Source organism: Lonchura striata, chromosome 1, assembly GCF_050655825.1.
Source record: "Lonchura striata isolate lonStrDom1 chromosome 1, ASM5065582v1, whole genome shotgun sequence".
NCBI classification, from domain to species: domain Eukaryota; kingdom Metazoa; phylum Chordata; class Aves; order Passeriformes; family Estrildidae; genus Lonchura; species Lonchura striata.
In genome coordinates, this window is record NC_140703.1 from 43345228 (window position 1) to 43358163 (window position 12936).

At 35.2% G+C, this 12936-nt stretch overlaps 1 protein-coding gene across 1 annotated transcript in view; it reads left to right on the top strand.

Moving 5' to 3' along the window:
* ARHGAP42 (Rho GTPase activating protein 42) overlaps positions 1-12936 on the top strand; it is a 139257-nt gene that overhangs the window by 19301 nt on the left and 107020 nt on the right. The window contains exon 2 of the mRNA XM_021529328.3: positions 11996-12091. Within this exon, the coding sequence (XP_021385003.3) occupies positions 11996-12091 (96 nt within the window). The remainder of the gene's footprint in view (positions 1-11995; positions 12092-12936) is intronic.

The window sequence follows — 12936 nt, forward strand, 5'->3', positions numbered from 1 at the left end:
GCTCATCCATGACAGTGATAACCTCCTACTAGCAGGTGGTGGTGATCAGTGTCTTGAGGCATTGAATCAATTACAAAATATGTGTCCAAATCTTCCTACAAAGAGCATAAGCACAACTGTGCATGGTTGGACATGAGGCTGGTGTTACATCCTGTCTTTAGATACGGGTGAGTGCTGTGCTGTGGGTTCTGTTTTTCTCTCATACATGGAACTGACTGTCTAAGGCAGAGAAAAATAGCAGGCAGAGTGTAGTGAGGCTTCCAATGCCTCTAGTGGTTTGGGGCTCGAAGATTTCCTGAGCAAGGGGTTAGTTATGTCTTTAATAGCTCTCAGTGGATTTTTCTTCTGTGAACTTGTGTAGTCCTTTTTTGAGCCCACATAAATTTTTAATATCCAAAGTATCCGGTTATAGTGAGATTCATTATTTAACTACAAATGTTAAGAAAAAAATCATCTTCCTGAATTGTTTTGAGCTTGCTTTTTGTTCTGTTTGACAGTCTTTTTTTTTTCACTTGGGAAACAACCATCATTTCTGTACTGCTTGTCATTCTGTAGAACTCTTGTAGTTCCCCAGTTACCCCTTTCAGGCTGATTGCTGTGTGTGCATTTCTTTAAACAAGGTATTCTTGCCATTTACTTACCACATACCTTTGCCTCAGTTCCCTGTACCTTTGATATCAAGAGACAGTGTCAAGGAGTGAGACAAAATCTGGGTATGGTTTTTAAATGCAGGTCTCCTGTGACTTGATGGATTGTCATTAATAATGTTTCTCTCTTCCCCCAGTTTCAAATAATTGCTAGAATTTAATATGTTTCTTGACTATGCCTGAGTGTAGAGTAGTAAAAAAACTCAGTTGTTTTATATCTGTTTTAATGGCAAGGTCTCATTTGTTTGTGATAGTAGTTAGTTCAGAACTCCTTACACATGCCATAATATAAACACTACTAGTACTAATGGATGGTAAGATTGTTAATTAAAGAAGATCACTGACAGGAAGATAACAAGAGGATGTTTTCATATGTTCCTTAATCTTTTTGTGACAGAAAAATAGAATAAAATTCCAGAGAATTAAAATTCGGAAAAAAAAAAAATGTACATGAGCTATGTAGAAAGCTAGTTTGTCTTTCTTACAAGTTAGTTGACTTAAGAGAAACTAGACAGACTTCTGCTGAAAGTTCTTATTTCACTTCTGCTGAAATTCCTTCATTTTGTCTGAGAAGTTAAGAAAAAAATCCAGTAAAATGAGTATGAGGGTTATTTCTTTTTTTTTTTTTTTTTTTTAATACAAAGATCCCATTCTTTGAAGGGGCTTCATACATAGGAAGAAACATCAAATTAATACTGGTTTTTACAGGGGTTAGTTCTAATTCTCTCTAGCTAAATGAAATAAATCCAGAAAGTAAAATGCAAACACTATAAGTGTTAAGGAAATACTCTCATGTAAATTGGAGTTAACCCCAAACTCCTTGGGAACACTTAATTCTGACTTGTTTAAGCAGGACCTCACCTGGTGAAACTGATTTGTAGTTGTGTATTTCATTAGTTAATGAAGCATATTTCATTCGGCTGTTATTCTCCCCCCCCCATTTTTAGAATATAGGTATTTTGGTGACAGTTTTTTGAATTTATGATACTGCAAGTGATTTAATTTAAACCCTCAAAAATGTACCTTTAAAAGGCTTTTAAGTGCTTTCATGGCTCTCATATCTGCAGCTTGTGAATTGTTTTATATTTTAAAGGGAGAGGACAGTATAAACTAGCATGTTAAGCTTGTTTGCTGTATGAAACTGATGTGTTTAGTATCCTTTCTCCCTAAGAAATGAGATATAGCTAAGCAGTGTATAATAGTGCACTGGCTGTATGGTAGACTGAATGGAAAAAAACTTAATTTAGGCCAAGTTTGGTCAAGACATTTAGTGACATTTAATGTCACTGAACAAAATCCTTCTTGATTAGGAATCTCAGTTCTGCCCTCCATATGTGGAAGTGCATATCTGACTCTCTAAACAAATGTTACATCTGTTTGTGTATGTGTGTTAGAACTCTCACACCCCCACTCCTGTTAAGTGCAGTACTGAAGTACATGTGACTGTGATATTACTTGTCTGATCAAAAGAATCTAATCAAGCATTGTATTCCTGAGCTTTAAGAGCCTGAAAGAATTTCATATGGAAAGTGTTTCATTTCCTTTAAAGCCAAGTGGTAATATTTTCTTCTTTTTTAAATAAGCTAAATATACACATTTTAATTTTTTCCTCTCTCCTCCTCCTTCTGGTCTTACAACACATTTTACTTTGTTGCCCAAGCATAGAAAACTTTGCCAGGAAGAAGGGTGAGCAATGCTTCTGTTTCCCATGACCCTCAACTCTAATGTTGTTCCAAGCGCTCGCTACTTACAAATGCCTTGATAAGTGCTTTCATTCCTTTCATCCCTCCCCCGCCATCCAGCGCAGGCCAGTGGGACCGATCCTCCTTTAAGCAGCTCTCTTCACAGAACAGGAGAATCTACTTAATGTAAAAATCATGGATCATAAAAGCATTGAAAGATATATTGCAGAATTTTTTACAGCTCAGGATCTGCATGATCACTGCTGCAGTGATTTATTCTTGATTTCATAGAAGCAGCTTCTTAGAGCTCCCTGTTCATACCAAAAATAATCCTATTTTTTATTTTTTCCTCTGGATAGATATTTGGGTAGGGGTGGTAGTGGGGACATTGTATCTCATTCTACATGTGCACAGCAATGAACTGGCAGAACCTTTCTTGGTTAGATAGTCAGAACTCTGGCTCCTTAAGAGTGTGTTGCAGCATACACTTTAATTATATTCTGATATTATATTGTATATTTCTTTGTCTGCAAATAAGCACATGTATTTTTAAAATTTCTTTGGGTGCATGGTAAGATTAAGAACAGAGAAAAATGTCTTTTCAAGTGCTACTGTAAGATCATCTGATGGACCAATACCTTACATTGCACTAAAACTCTGGGAATTCCCATGTTTTTTCTGGCAACTCCCTAGCTGCCAAACAGGAAATCACTCTCTGCTTTTTCAACCTCTGGCAGCATCTGCTCTTAGTTTCCTTGTCCTCTTTTTTGTGGTGCTTCTCTGGCTGCTCAGTGTCACTAAGATGTGCCAGGAGGAGTGAGAAATGACGTAGCATGCCTGGTAAACCATGTTTCATTGGAGGAGTCTGGGGGGAGAATATTGGAATGTGGACCCAACTCTCTGGAAAAGACTGACACTGTTCTGGGAAATAAACATGTATGGGGTGGGGGAAGAATGTGGAAGATCATGAAAGAGCATTTAAAATCCCCACAAGGAGCAAGAGAAAATATGTTGAGGGTCAAAGCAAGTTTGCAGGGATAAAAGTTTAGGAATGTTTGAGACCTTCCTGACAGAGAACTACAAAGTGCTTTTATCAACACACAGGGAAAATACTGAGAGTGCAGATGAGTTAGTAATGATATTTAATTATTTGAGAACAGAAAAAAAAGTAGGGAAATATGCTAGTTTTCTAAGATTTATTCTCCAAGACAGAAGAAATGTTGGAATATTTCAGGCCTTTACAATGAATTTTGGTCAAAAAGTATACAGGATGACAATAAGCATATCTGCAAAACTGTCATTGTATAGAAATGTTTTGGTTGAATGTAATTTAGAAAAGTATAATAATATGCTAGAAATAGTACTGGGTTATACCCTACAGCCAATCTTTACAATTTCAGAAATAAAATGAAAACAAATGCTTTCTGAAAATTGTAGCCATATTTCTGGAAAAAGACTGTAAAAAATTGCAGTGGTGGCAAAGGAAAATTTTCTGTTCTGCCTTGTACCATGTGATTAGTCATTGTAAGGTGCAATTCTGTTAATATGGTTTGATAATTGAAAGGTTTAAACCATGGTAATTCCCAGCAAAGTCAGTTTTTTTCTAATCAAAAGCATCAGTATTGTTAAACAGTCTTATAAACTAAAATATTGAGAAAAGATTTTGTAGAATGAGGTAATGAGAAGTAAAATACAAAAATGTTGGGAGTATTGAAACAAAATGACATCAATATGAGAAAGCTATGAAGTTACATACATGCTTTAACTTCAGAGAAACAGATGAGCAGTATATACTGTATTGTGTCCTCCACATTAAGGGTTATAGGACGTAATAAATTTTTAGGTGCATTTGTATTAATTTATATCTTTATAATTAGGCAAAGTCAAAACAAGTTAGTAATTTTATAGACTTTACAGATTTTGTATACTAAACTAAAGTTCATGTCTTTCTGTTCTGATTATGTGAGTAAGGATAGGTTTCCACATCGACACATGAAGTGAGTGGGGTAAGGGGAGGAGTAGTGAAAAGAGGGATAGAACATGATCAATATTGTTTTTTGTCTGTATAATATTATTTGGTTCAACAGTTACTTTTCAGGGAAGTTTTAGTATGTTTTTATCAAGTAACCATGCAAATCTGGTGTAAAAATCCCCCTCTCATTAAACATCAGTGTTGTGTTCTTGGAGTGTCCTCAAGACACAAGAATTAGACTTAGTTCCTAACTGTAGAGAAGTACTAAGAATAACCAAAGTATTGCACAAGTGTCTAGCATAAGGAAGTTGTGGCTGAACAGTGTTGGTATGAATACCTATGAAGTTTATAGAACATACAGACTTTTCAGTAACCCCTGCCTCATAGTGTTAAGAAAATGGGGATTTTGTTGCATTTGATCAAGGGGATTTCTCAACGCTTTCTAGAATGGGAAAGTAAATTGTGCATTTTTCTCATGGAAATATTCATGAGTAAGAGAACGACACTGAAAAATTTCAGTGCCTTATGTAACCGCAGAGGAATGCGGCAATGCATGGGCTACATGTTGACATATTCTCCTGATGTCCTTTCCCTGGAGATTGTGGGAAGAAATTAGCTTCCCTGAAATTAAGAGCAAAGCATAGACCCTAAGGTAAAAATGTAATGTGGGATTTTAGGGGTAGGGAGTTGGTAGAGAGTTGTTTGTTTTAGTTGCTTATTATTGTTCTATGAATAGCAAGTTGGCAAAGAATATGCACTGATGAAGCTGGCAAATAAAGGGAATAAAGAGTTTATTGAGAGCAACAATGAAAGACTGTGTCAATACAGAGCAGTGGCCCTAGAGCTGCAAAATCTCTGGCACTGGGCACTGGATTCTCTATTCCCTTGTGGTGTTTTCCTGTGGATTCTTTAAAAAAGCATTGTGGCAAGTGGCCAGCATTAGTTCCATCAGCCCTTGCAGATAGGCTTTACTCTGTGCCAGCCTGCCCTGTGTTTTGCAAATTAAATTCTTCTGCTGAATTTGGGTAAAATGTCACTCATAAGAGGAGAGGATTTTTTTCTTCCTTGTGTCTTTTTTTTTTTTTCTTATGCAATCAGAAAAGTTAATGTGATCAGGAAATTAACTCAGCTGAGAAGTAAAGAATAATAAGTGTGTGTAAATAATTTCATCAAATAGACTTCTACAAATAGAAATACCATGGAAAATATTCCATGCAAAGGAAGGACTAAAGGAAGGACAAAGAAAGCCATGAAACTAAAGACATCAGAAACTGTATCAGCTGACTCTACAGATCTTTTTGTCAGTGTTTAGAAGGCATGTTAACGTGCACTGTAAATTGTTCTCTAACTATAGGTGATCTGGACATGTTATGGCAGTGAAGTTTTATTAAATTGGGATTACCTGTCCTGTCAGCAAACCCCAGAATTCTTTTCATATGCAGTTGAAAGAACTAATTTCATTACTGGCATATGTGCCAACATTTCCAGGCTTAGGATTGATGCTTTGGGCTGATTTGTAAGACATTTTCCGGTCCCTTTATTTGTGCCAACCTGCTACTATATATGTTATGAGCAAGAAGATTTTTCTAAATGTGATAATTACCTAAAACCATTGATAATAATTTATTTTTCATTTTAAATTATTACTAAGCAATGAAGAGTGGAAAGGCAAAAATTGCAAAGAAAAATGCCTTTCTCTTAATTAGGATCTAATACTGTGAAGCTGGAAGTTTTAATGAGAAAGCCCTTAAGCCAGGAAGAAATTTGAAATACAGTAGTCATGTATGCAATCTTGTATGATCACTGCTTTTAACTGCTTAATCATTCATATTGCCTAAACATAATTGTACTTCCAACTTCTGTGTTTACAGTCTATGGTGTGGAAAAAGATATCCTACTGTGACATGTTCTACTTACAATCAAATTGACTGTAGCAAACACAGAAGCTGTTGAAGTTCAGTGCTTCTCAGTGGGGTGTTCTTGTTCCTCTGGCTTATTTCTGGCTCTTGATATAGCCTGAATCCTTGAAGCTCATTCCCTCATAAAATAACAAAGCCAAGGAAGTTCCCTCTTCATCTTCACTGCAGAAGAGCATGTCATGAACTGTTTAAGGAGACATGTATCTCACAAGCATTTTCCTGAATAAATAGTGTTTTACAGATTTATATTTGTAATACTGAAAACCCTTTTTTCACATTTATGAATTTTTAAATGCTTCCTTGCTTCTTGCATTTAATGTGGTAAGAATACTGCAAATCATGCTCATAGCTGCTATTTCATAATAATAATAATGTCTCTCATATAAAAACTGCTTAAATATTTAGATAACTTAGCCTGAACAATTGTTTATAGAATGAGAGTTGTTTAAGAAGTAAATCAAGAAAATAAATCTATTTGGAATGCAATTAAAAATAACCATAATAATGACTCATTTTCAGGTATTGAGGAGTAGAAGTCAATTAATGTTTCTCTGCATTTTAGCATGCTGTTTTATCAAGTACTCTGGCAATATTGTTCAATTTCTACTGTGTTTTATTTACATATTACAATGCCTTAATGCTGAGTTTTTCTGAAATAGCTTGAGTTTTAATAAACTTGTATGTCAGTGCATGACCAAATGAAGTATCTCATCAAACAGAGCACCACGATGCATTTAGTCATATCTGGTGGTGGACTCATACTTCCCCAAAGGTTTGATGCACCAAAGGTGACTGTACATGGTCTCCTTTCCAGTCTTCTGCTGTCCTGAAATTCAGCTGACTGAAGGATTGCCTCTAATATCCTGCTTGGTCAATCATCAACCCTTTGCTTCTGCTGTCTTTGAAGCCATGGAGTAATAACTAGCTTTGTGTCAGATAGCCAGATATGTTGCTGTTACTGTAGTAGCCAGTGTCTGTTGTTTGAAGTCTCATTTACTGCATTCCAGCTGGTGCTCAGGACTTCATTTAGGCATGTTTAATCTTCTCACTAGGTTTCAACTGCTGTTTTTCTTTATTAACCCAGTGAATGATACCAAGCTTTCCCAGGATGATTGACATCAGTCAGGAAGAACATTGGTTATTGGAACTCCATTTGTTAATGAAGTCATCTTTGTAAGCAAACAAGTGGAAAGATTTTGGCTTTGATGTGTTTGCTGAGAACACTTTCTTGCAGGCTGCTACTAGGGTAGGGATATGAGTTCTCTGCAAATGGTCCAAAGTTTCTGTTTTTGGAGATTGACTGATCCTTGTCACAAGTTTGGACTTTCTGCTGTTCTTCCAGACTGGCAAAATCTAACAAATGACAACCTTCCCAGCCCAATAAAAAATTAATTGTTCTTACCAACTTGTGGAAATCTTTTAAAGTGTCCTTATCTGTAGGGCTTTGTCCTTGTTTTGACAGGCTGTGCCATGCCAAAGCATACACTTATTTTTTCATCCTTTGGGAAATAGCATTGGTCATTTCATCACATTGTTGCAATGTATTGTTCTCTCCTCCTCCTCAAGACTCTAAATAAGAAATTATTTTATGATTTGTTTAACAAATCTAGGACAAGAAAGTGGAAGAACAATTCTGGTTATAAAAAGGGTCTGAATCATAGTTTTATCATCCTATATTTAGCTGTAAGGCCCTGATACCTAAAATAAGTTAATATATTGCAGTTCATATGACATACTTCTCTTTGGCAATTTCAAAGAAACTGAGTCTTAAATAAACCTGCCTTCTAGAATAATCCAGAGGATTTTTTTGCTTTTTTAAATTGAAAAATGTGTGTTAAGTAGATTAATCAAATATATAAAACTTCAGGGAGAAGTACAATAGAGTAGTGCATTTCATGATTTCTTGGTGACTTTCTTGAATGGATGATGACTTTTATTATTCTTTCCTTAGCATTATGGTACTGATGGTTGGTATTGTATGTATCCATTTGCAATACTGCAATACATATACAAAGTTATATTACTTTGTTGTGGTTATGCTTTGTTGGAATTATCCTTTTATTATTTCCGGTCACAGTGTGGTAACTTCTTTAGTACTTCCTCTGTCAGCTCCACAAAAAAAAAATCTTGTTGGCCCATTGACTTGCTGCAGCCCTGACTAAAACAGGCAACTCTGTCACAATTATCTCCTTGCACTGACAGTATGTGGTGTGTAGATGGCTACTCTTGACTATGTGCCTCACTGCAAAATGGAACTGAATCCTTCTTTGGAATTGGAAAAAGCAAGGAACAAATGGTAGAGGTGAGTACTCTCAGAAAATACATATTAACCCTCTGGCAAATGAGGGTTATCAGTCCTTCTTTTGCTGGCACCCAGAGAGATTACTTCATTTGAGTGCCTGCAGAAGATCAGGGGCAACAACATTTGTGAGCTCATTGAGGCTTTTGAGCAGCCATCCTTCTCTGGATGATAGATTTGTACTGCCAATCAGTAAATCTGGTGAGGTTTTTATATTAACTTAGAAGATCAGTTGTCTCTGCTTGAAGGAAAATTTCTGTCCTAAGTGAATCTCCTAGTTCATGTGGATTTAATGAAAAGAGGGACATGACTTTACAATCTACTTGCTGAGTAAGGGCAATGCTGAATAACGCCACAGATTCTAAAAAGATGATTTTTGTGGTGATTATCTTCCTTTTAGAAGCAGCAGCATGCATTGAGGACTGTCAGTGACATTAAGACTTTGGGATATACAGGGATAAATGGCATCTTGTAAAACTGGGCAAGGTCTCTGCTCTGTCTACTCTTTTCATTTTTTTTGTCCATCATTTGCCTCTTCTTGATTTGAGATAGTTGCTCTTAAATCCATTTTAATTCAATTTTGAATCTTGGTATCGTTCAGAAAAGATATGCTTACTGCACAGCTACTCCTTTCTGTGACTGGGTTTATAATTTTATAATAATTTAAAGTTATGATGTCCTAGGAAGGTAATAAATACAACAAAGTAGCACCACTTGGTCCAATATTGGTGATTCAACTGCAATATCAGAGTCTTAGAGAGTAACTCCTATTTCAGCCTTTAGGAAGCAATCCAAGTCAGCTGTAATTTTCTGTAGAATAGACTTTATTTATCTTTTCGGGTTAGATTAACTTCGTACAGAACTGTAAATTAGTGTTACAGGAAACATCTGACCCTTGAACTTCTTTTTATTCTTTGCTACATTGAAAAACTTCAGTCTCATTATGGTATTGTCTAATACTCTCAAGGTATTAGGATGGGCCTCATATAGAGGCAGATATCTCCAAATGGTATCTTGCTACACAACTCTCTCAAGTTATCTCATAAGCTTCTTAATTCTTCATACCCACTATTTCTGAACTAGTTAATCATACCTCCTTCAGGTTCAAAATGTATAAGCTGTGTCTGATTTGCTGCCACAATGAAAGAAAGATTGGCATCATATATCAATAATCCAGGATATTAAATGGAGACTCCACTTTTGGTATTTTTAACATTTATTTTCCTTTCCTTTGACATTTATTCCACCAAATCCTGCACGTGTGGAAGAATGATAGGGGAGAGCCCATGCTCCCTCATTTCCTTTCACATTCACAGAGATGCTGTTCATCATGGGCAGTTATTATATTTTGCAAAGGAAATAAATCTCCATGCCTATTAGCAAGAGTTAATTTTTACATTCCAGTGTACTTGCAATATAGAAACTTTTTCATTCAATTACATTAAGGCCATGTAATTCCTTTTGTCATCAGTTGCCATACAACAATTTTGTAGAACGGTTTGGGACTCAGTGTAGTAACTTGGTGAAAGAGTAAGTAATAAAACTGTGTTTCTTCCCTTTAAACTTAAAATATACTACTGTGACAAATTCAAGTTTAGATCTTTATAAGAAATGTAAAATAGTTATTTACTTAGCTATGAAAGGGGCTGTATTTGCATAAAACACAGTCCTTCATCTTATAAAAATTATTTTGTTTTCATTTATACAAACAGTAGGAAGCACTTCTTATTTAGCATTCAGTTTGGTAATACACTTAATAATATAATCTTCATGTACAGTGCAGTAGGAAATGTACAGTAAAGGATGCAATAAATGTGGGTAGCATTCTTTCATGTTTTCCATGTGCTTTATCAGAAAGATACACAATTTGTTTACCCAGCTCTTTACATCTTAGTTATTTATCAGATATGCATACAGAATTCCCTGCTAATAGAAGAAAAAAAAATCTGTTAATGTCTGTATTGTTCTGGATCTCTTTTTGGACTGCTGTACTCTATAGCTACCTATAAAAATACAAGAGGAACAAGCACTGAGTAAATTCTGGGCAGTGTAAAATCCAGGAAGAGATTCTCTTGCTTAATAGGGATTACCTTTAATTAATTTTTTTTTTTTTTAAACAGTAATCTTATTTAGTGGATTTTTGTTTGGAGGTGTTTAAAATCTTTATTTCAATCATTTTTCAATTCTTATTTCATTTAGGATAGTAGAATGGTTCCTACTGTTGGAGATCATTCAAACTTAATCATGCTTTGTGTGTATGGGAGTTGTTTGTGTGTTGATTTTGGATATTAGGCCAATTTGTATATTTATATGTTATGTTTTATTCCTGCCTGAAAGAAGGTTAACCCTCTTAGTTTTATGTCCAGCACTGAGTGAATGAGTATTTATGGCTTTACAATAATAGAGGGTAAATAAATCACAGAATCACAAAATGACTGAGGCTGGAAGAGACCCATGGAAGTCATCTGGTCCAACTGCCTTGCTCAAGCAGGGCCAGTTGCCCAGGACCATGTCCAGAGAGCTTTTCACCGTTCCCAAGGGTGGAGGAGATATGTGATGCTTTTGAAAAACAATTTGTGATTTGACTTTCATTCATGGCTTACCCTTTACCATGAATTTCCCTTAGATTTAGCAGAAGTTAGATTCTTAATTGTTAATTTTCCTAGCATCAAAATAGGTGCCATAGATACAGCCTCCAGGATGCAGAAAATTGTTGGTTTTCTGGGCTCATCTGGACTGGTGGTGGTTTTAAGTCTTGACCAAATCTATCCATTATCACATTCATTTCTCCTTTTGCCATTAGTATTTCTAAAAAATGAAAATAAGATAACATATTTATGTGGTTGATATTCTGTATTTTTTTGTGTACAATTATCATGAAATTCTGCACTATAAAGTTTGGATTACTTTGTGAAATTCAGTGAAAATAGTGCTCATAATTCATGTTGATTGGCAAGCGCTTGTGGTTTGTTTTTTTTTTCTCTTCAATTTCTTTTTAGAAAGGTTTTTAACTAGAACACTTTACAGTATGGTGTATCAGAATAATTACAATGTAATTATTTTGATAATGTTAATGAAAAAAACTGTCATGAGCTTTATTTTATTCTGCGAACTAATATTGAAGTTTTAAAGAGTGATATATTTACATATGTAATTCATCACTAGACATCAATTTCTTATACTAGTTTATTGTTTTTCAAGATGCATAAAAGTTCTGTAGTTGTCAATGTGATACATGTATTAATGTTAGAAATCTTGCATCAGCCTCTTTCATAGGTGTCTAGGATATCTCATGTATTTGATTTTGCAAAGGTGATGGTGATTTTAAAATTAATGTCCGAAAAAGATACTAGAAAGAAAACTGTAAGCAGAAAAAATACTTAAATGCAGAAATGCATGATGCCTTGCTCCAGTGAAGTTCTAGTGGAGTAATTCTGATTTGTTTTTTTTTTTTTTTCTTTTTTCTTGAATTCTAGATTTATCCATGGCAGTACAAAAATTTTCACAGTCTTTACAAGATTTTCAGTTTGAGTGTATTGGAGATGCTGAAACTGATGATGAAATTAATATTGGTAAGTATTCTCTTTGCATTACTGGCAGTAACATTTTTATAGTTTCTTATAGCGTGTTATCAGAAATACAGTGGGGGATTTCACAGTTGTTTTTTAATAGTTCATGTCACAAAAACAGAAAAATTTCAATAAATAGAAACCATGCAAAACTTTAAAAATGCGTGTCAAAAAACTACGTCTTCATGGCATAGCTTGCTTTATTGTACTGGAAAGTATTCAACAGTACTTTTGTCAACTGAGTCAACTGTGCATCTTGTAAATTCTGCTGCTACTTTTATGTTTCAGTCAGTTTTCAGTGAGTTACTGAAAGGCATGCAAGTTCTTTATGGTATAATAAGTCTGAAAAAAAACCACCAAAGTGTGTTGTAATACACAGGAAGTATTTAAAGGTCTAAAAAGAGGAACATGTTCATTACAACTTGTGCATTCCTGAGTATATGGTTGGCTGAACTTTTGCCAAGATAATTTACTAGCTACTTATTGTTCTGTCTCTGTACACACCAGAAATTCTGCATTTGCAGAGCTGAACAGCTCAACTTGTCTTGAATGTAAGCCTCTTTAATGTCATCAAAATACTCCTCCCTCAGCAGACTAATCCTGGAAATGTTTCCAGGGTTCAGAAATTCAGCCACTCTTTACTGCAAGACATTGCTGCAGTTGTAGTGATGCTTTTACACAGTAGCACATCAGCTGGAGTGCTAACCCCCACTGGTAAGAAATTTGGATTACAATCCATCTTCAGAAAGGCTAGGTTCAGTATCATGAGTCTTACATACCACATGGCCTCCATGCATCTCCTAAAACATCTGAGAGGAAGTCAGATGGTTCTTAAAGAGTAGTGGCTT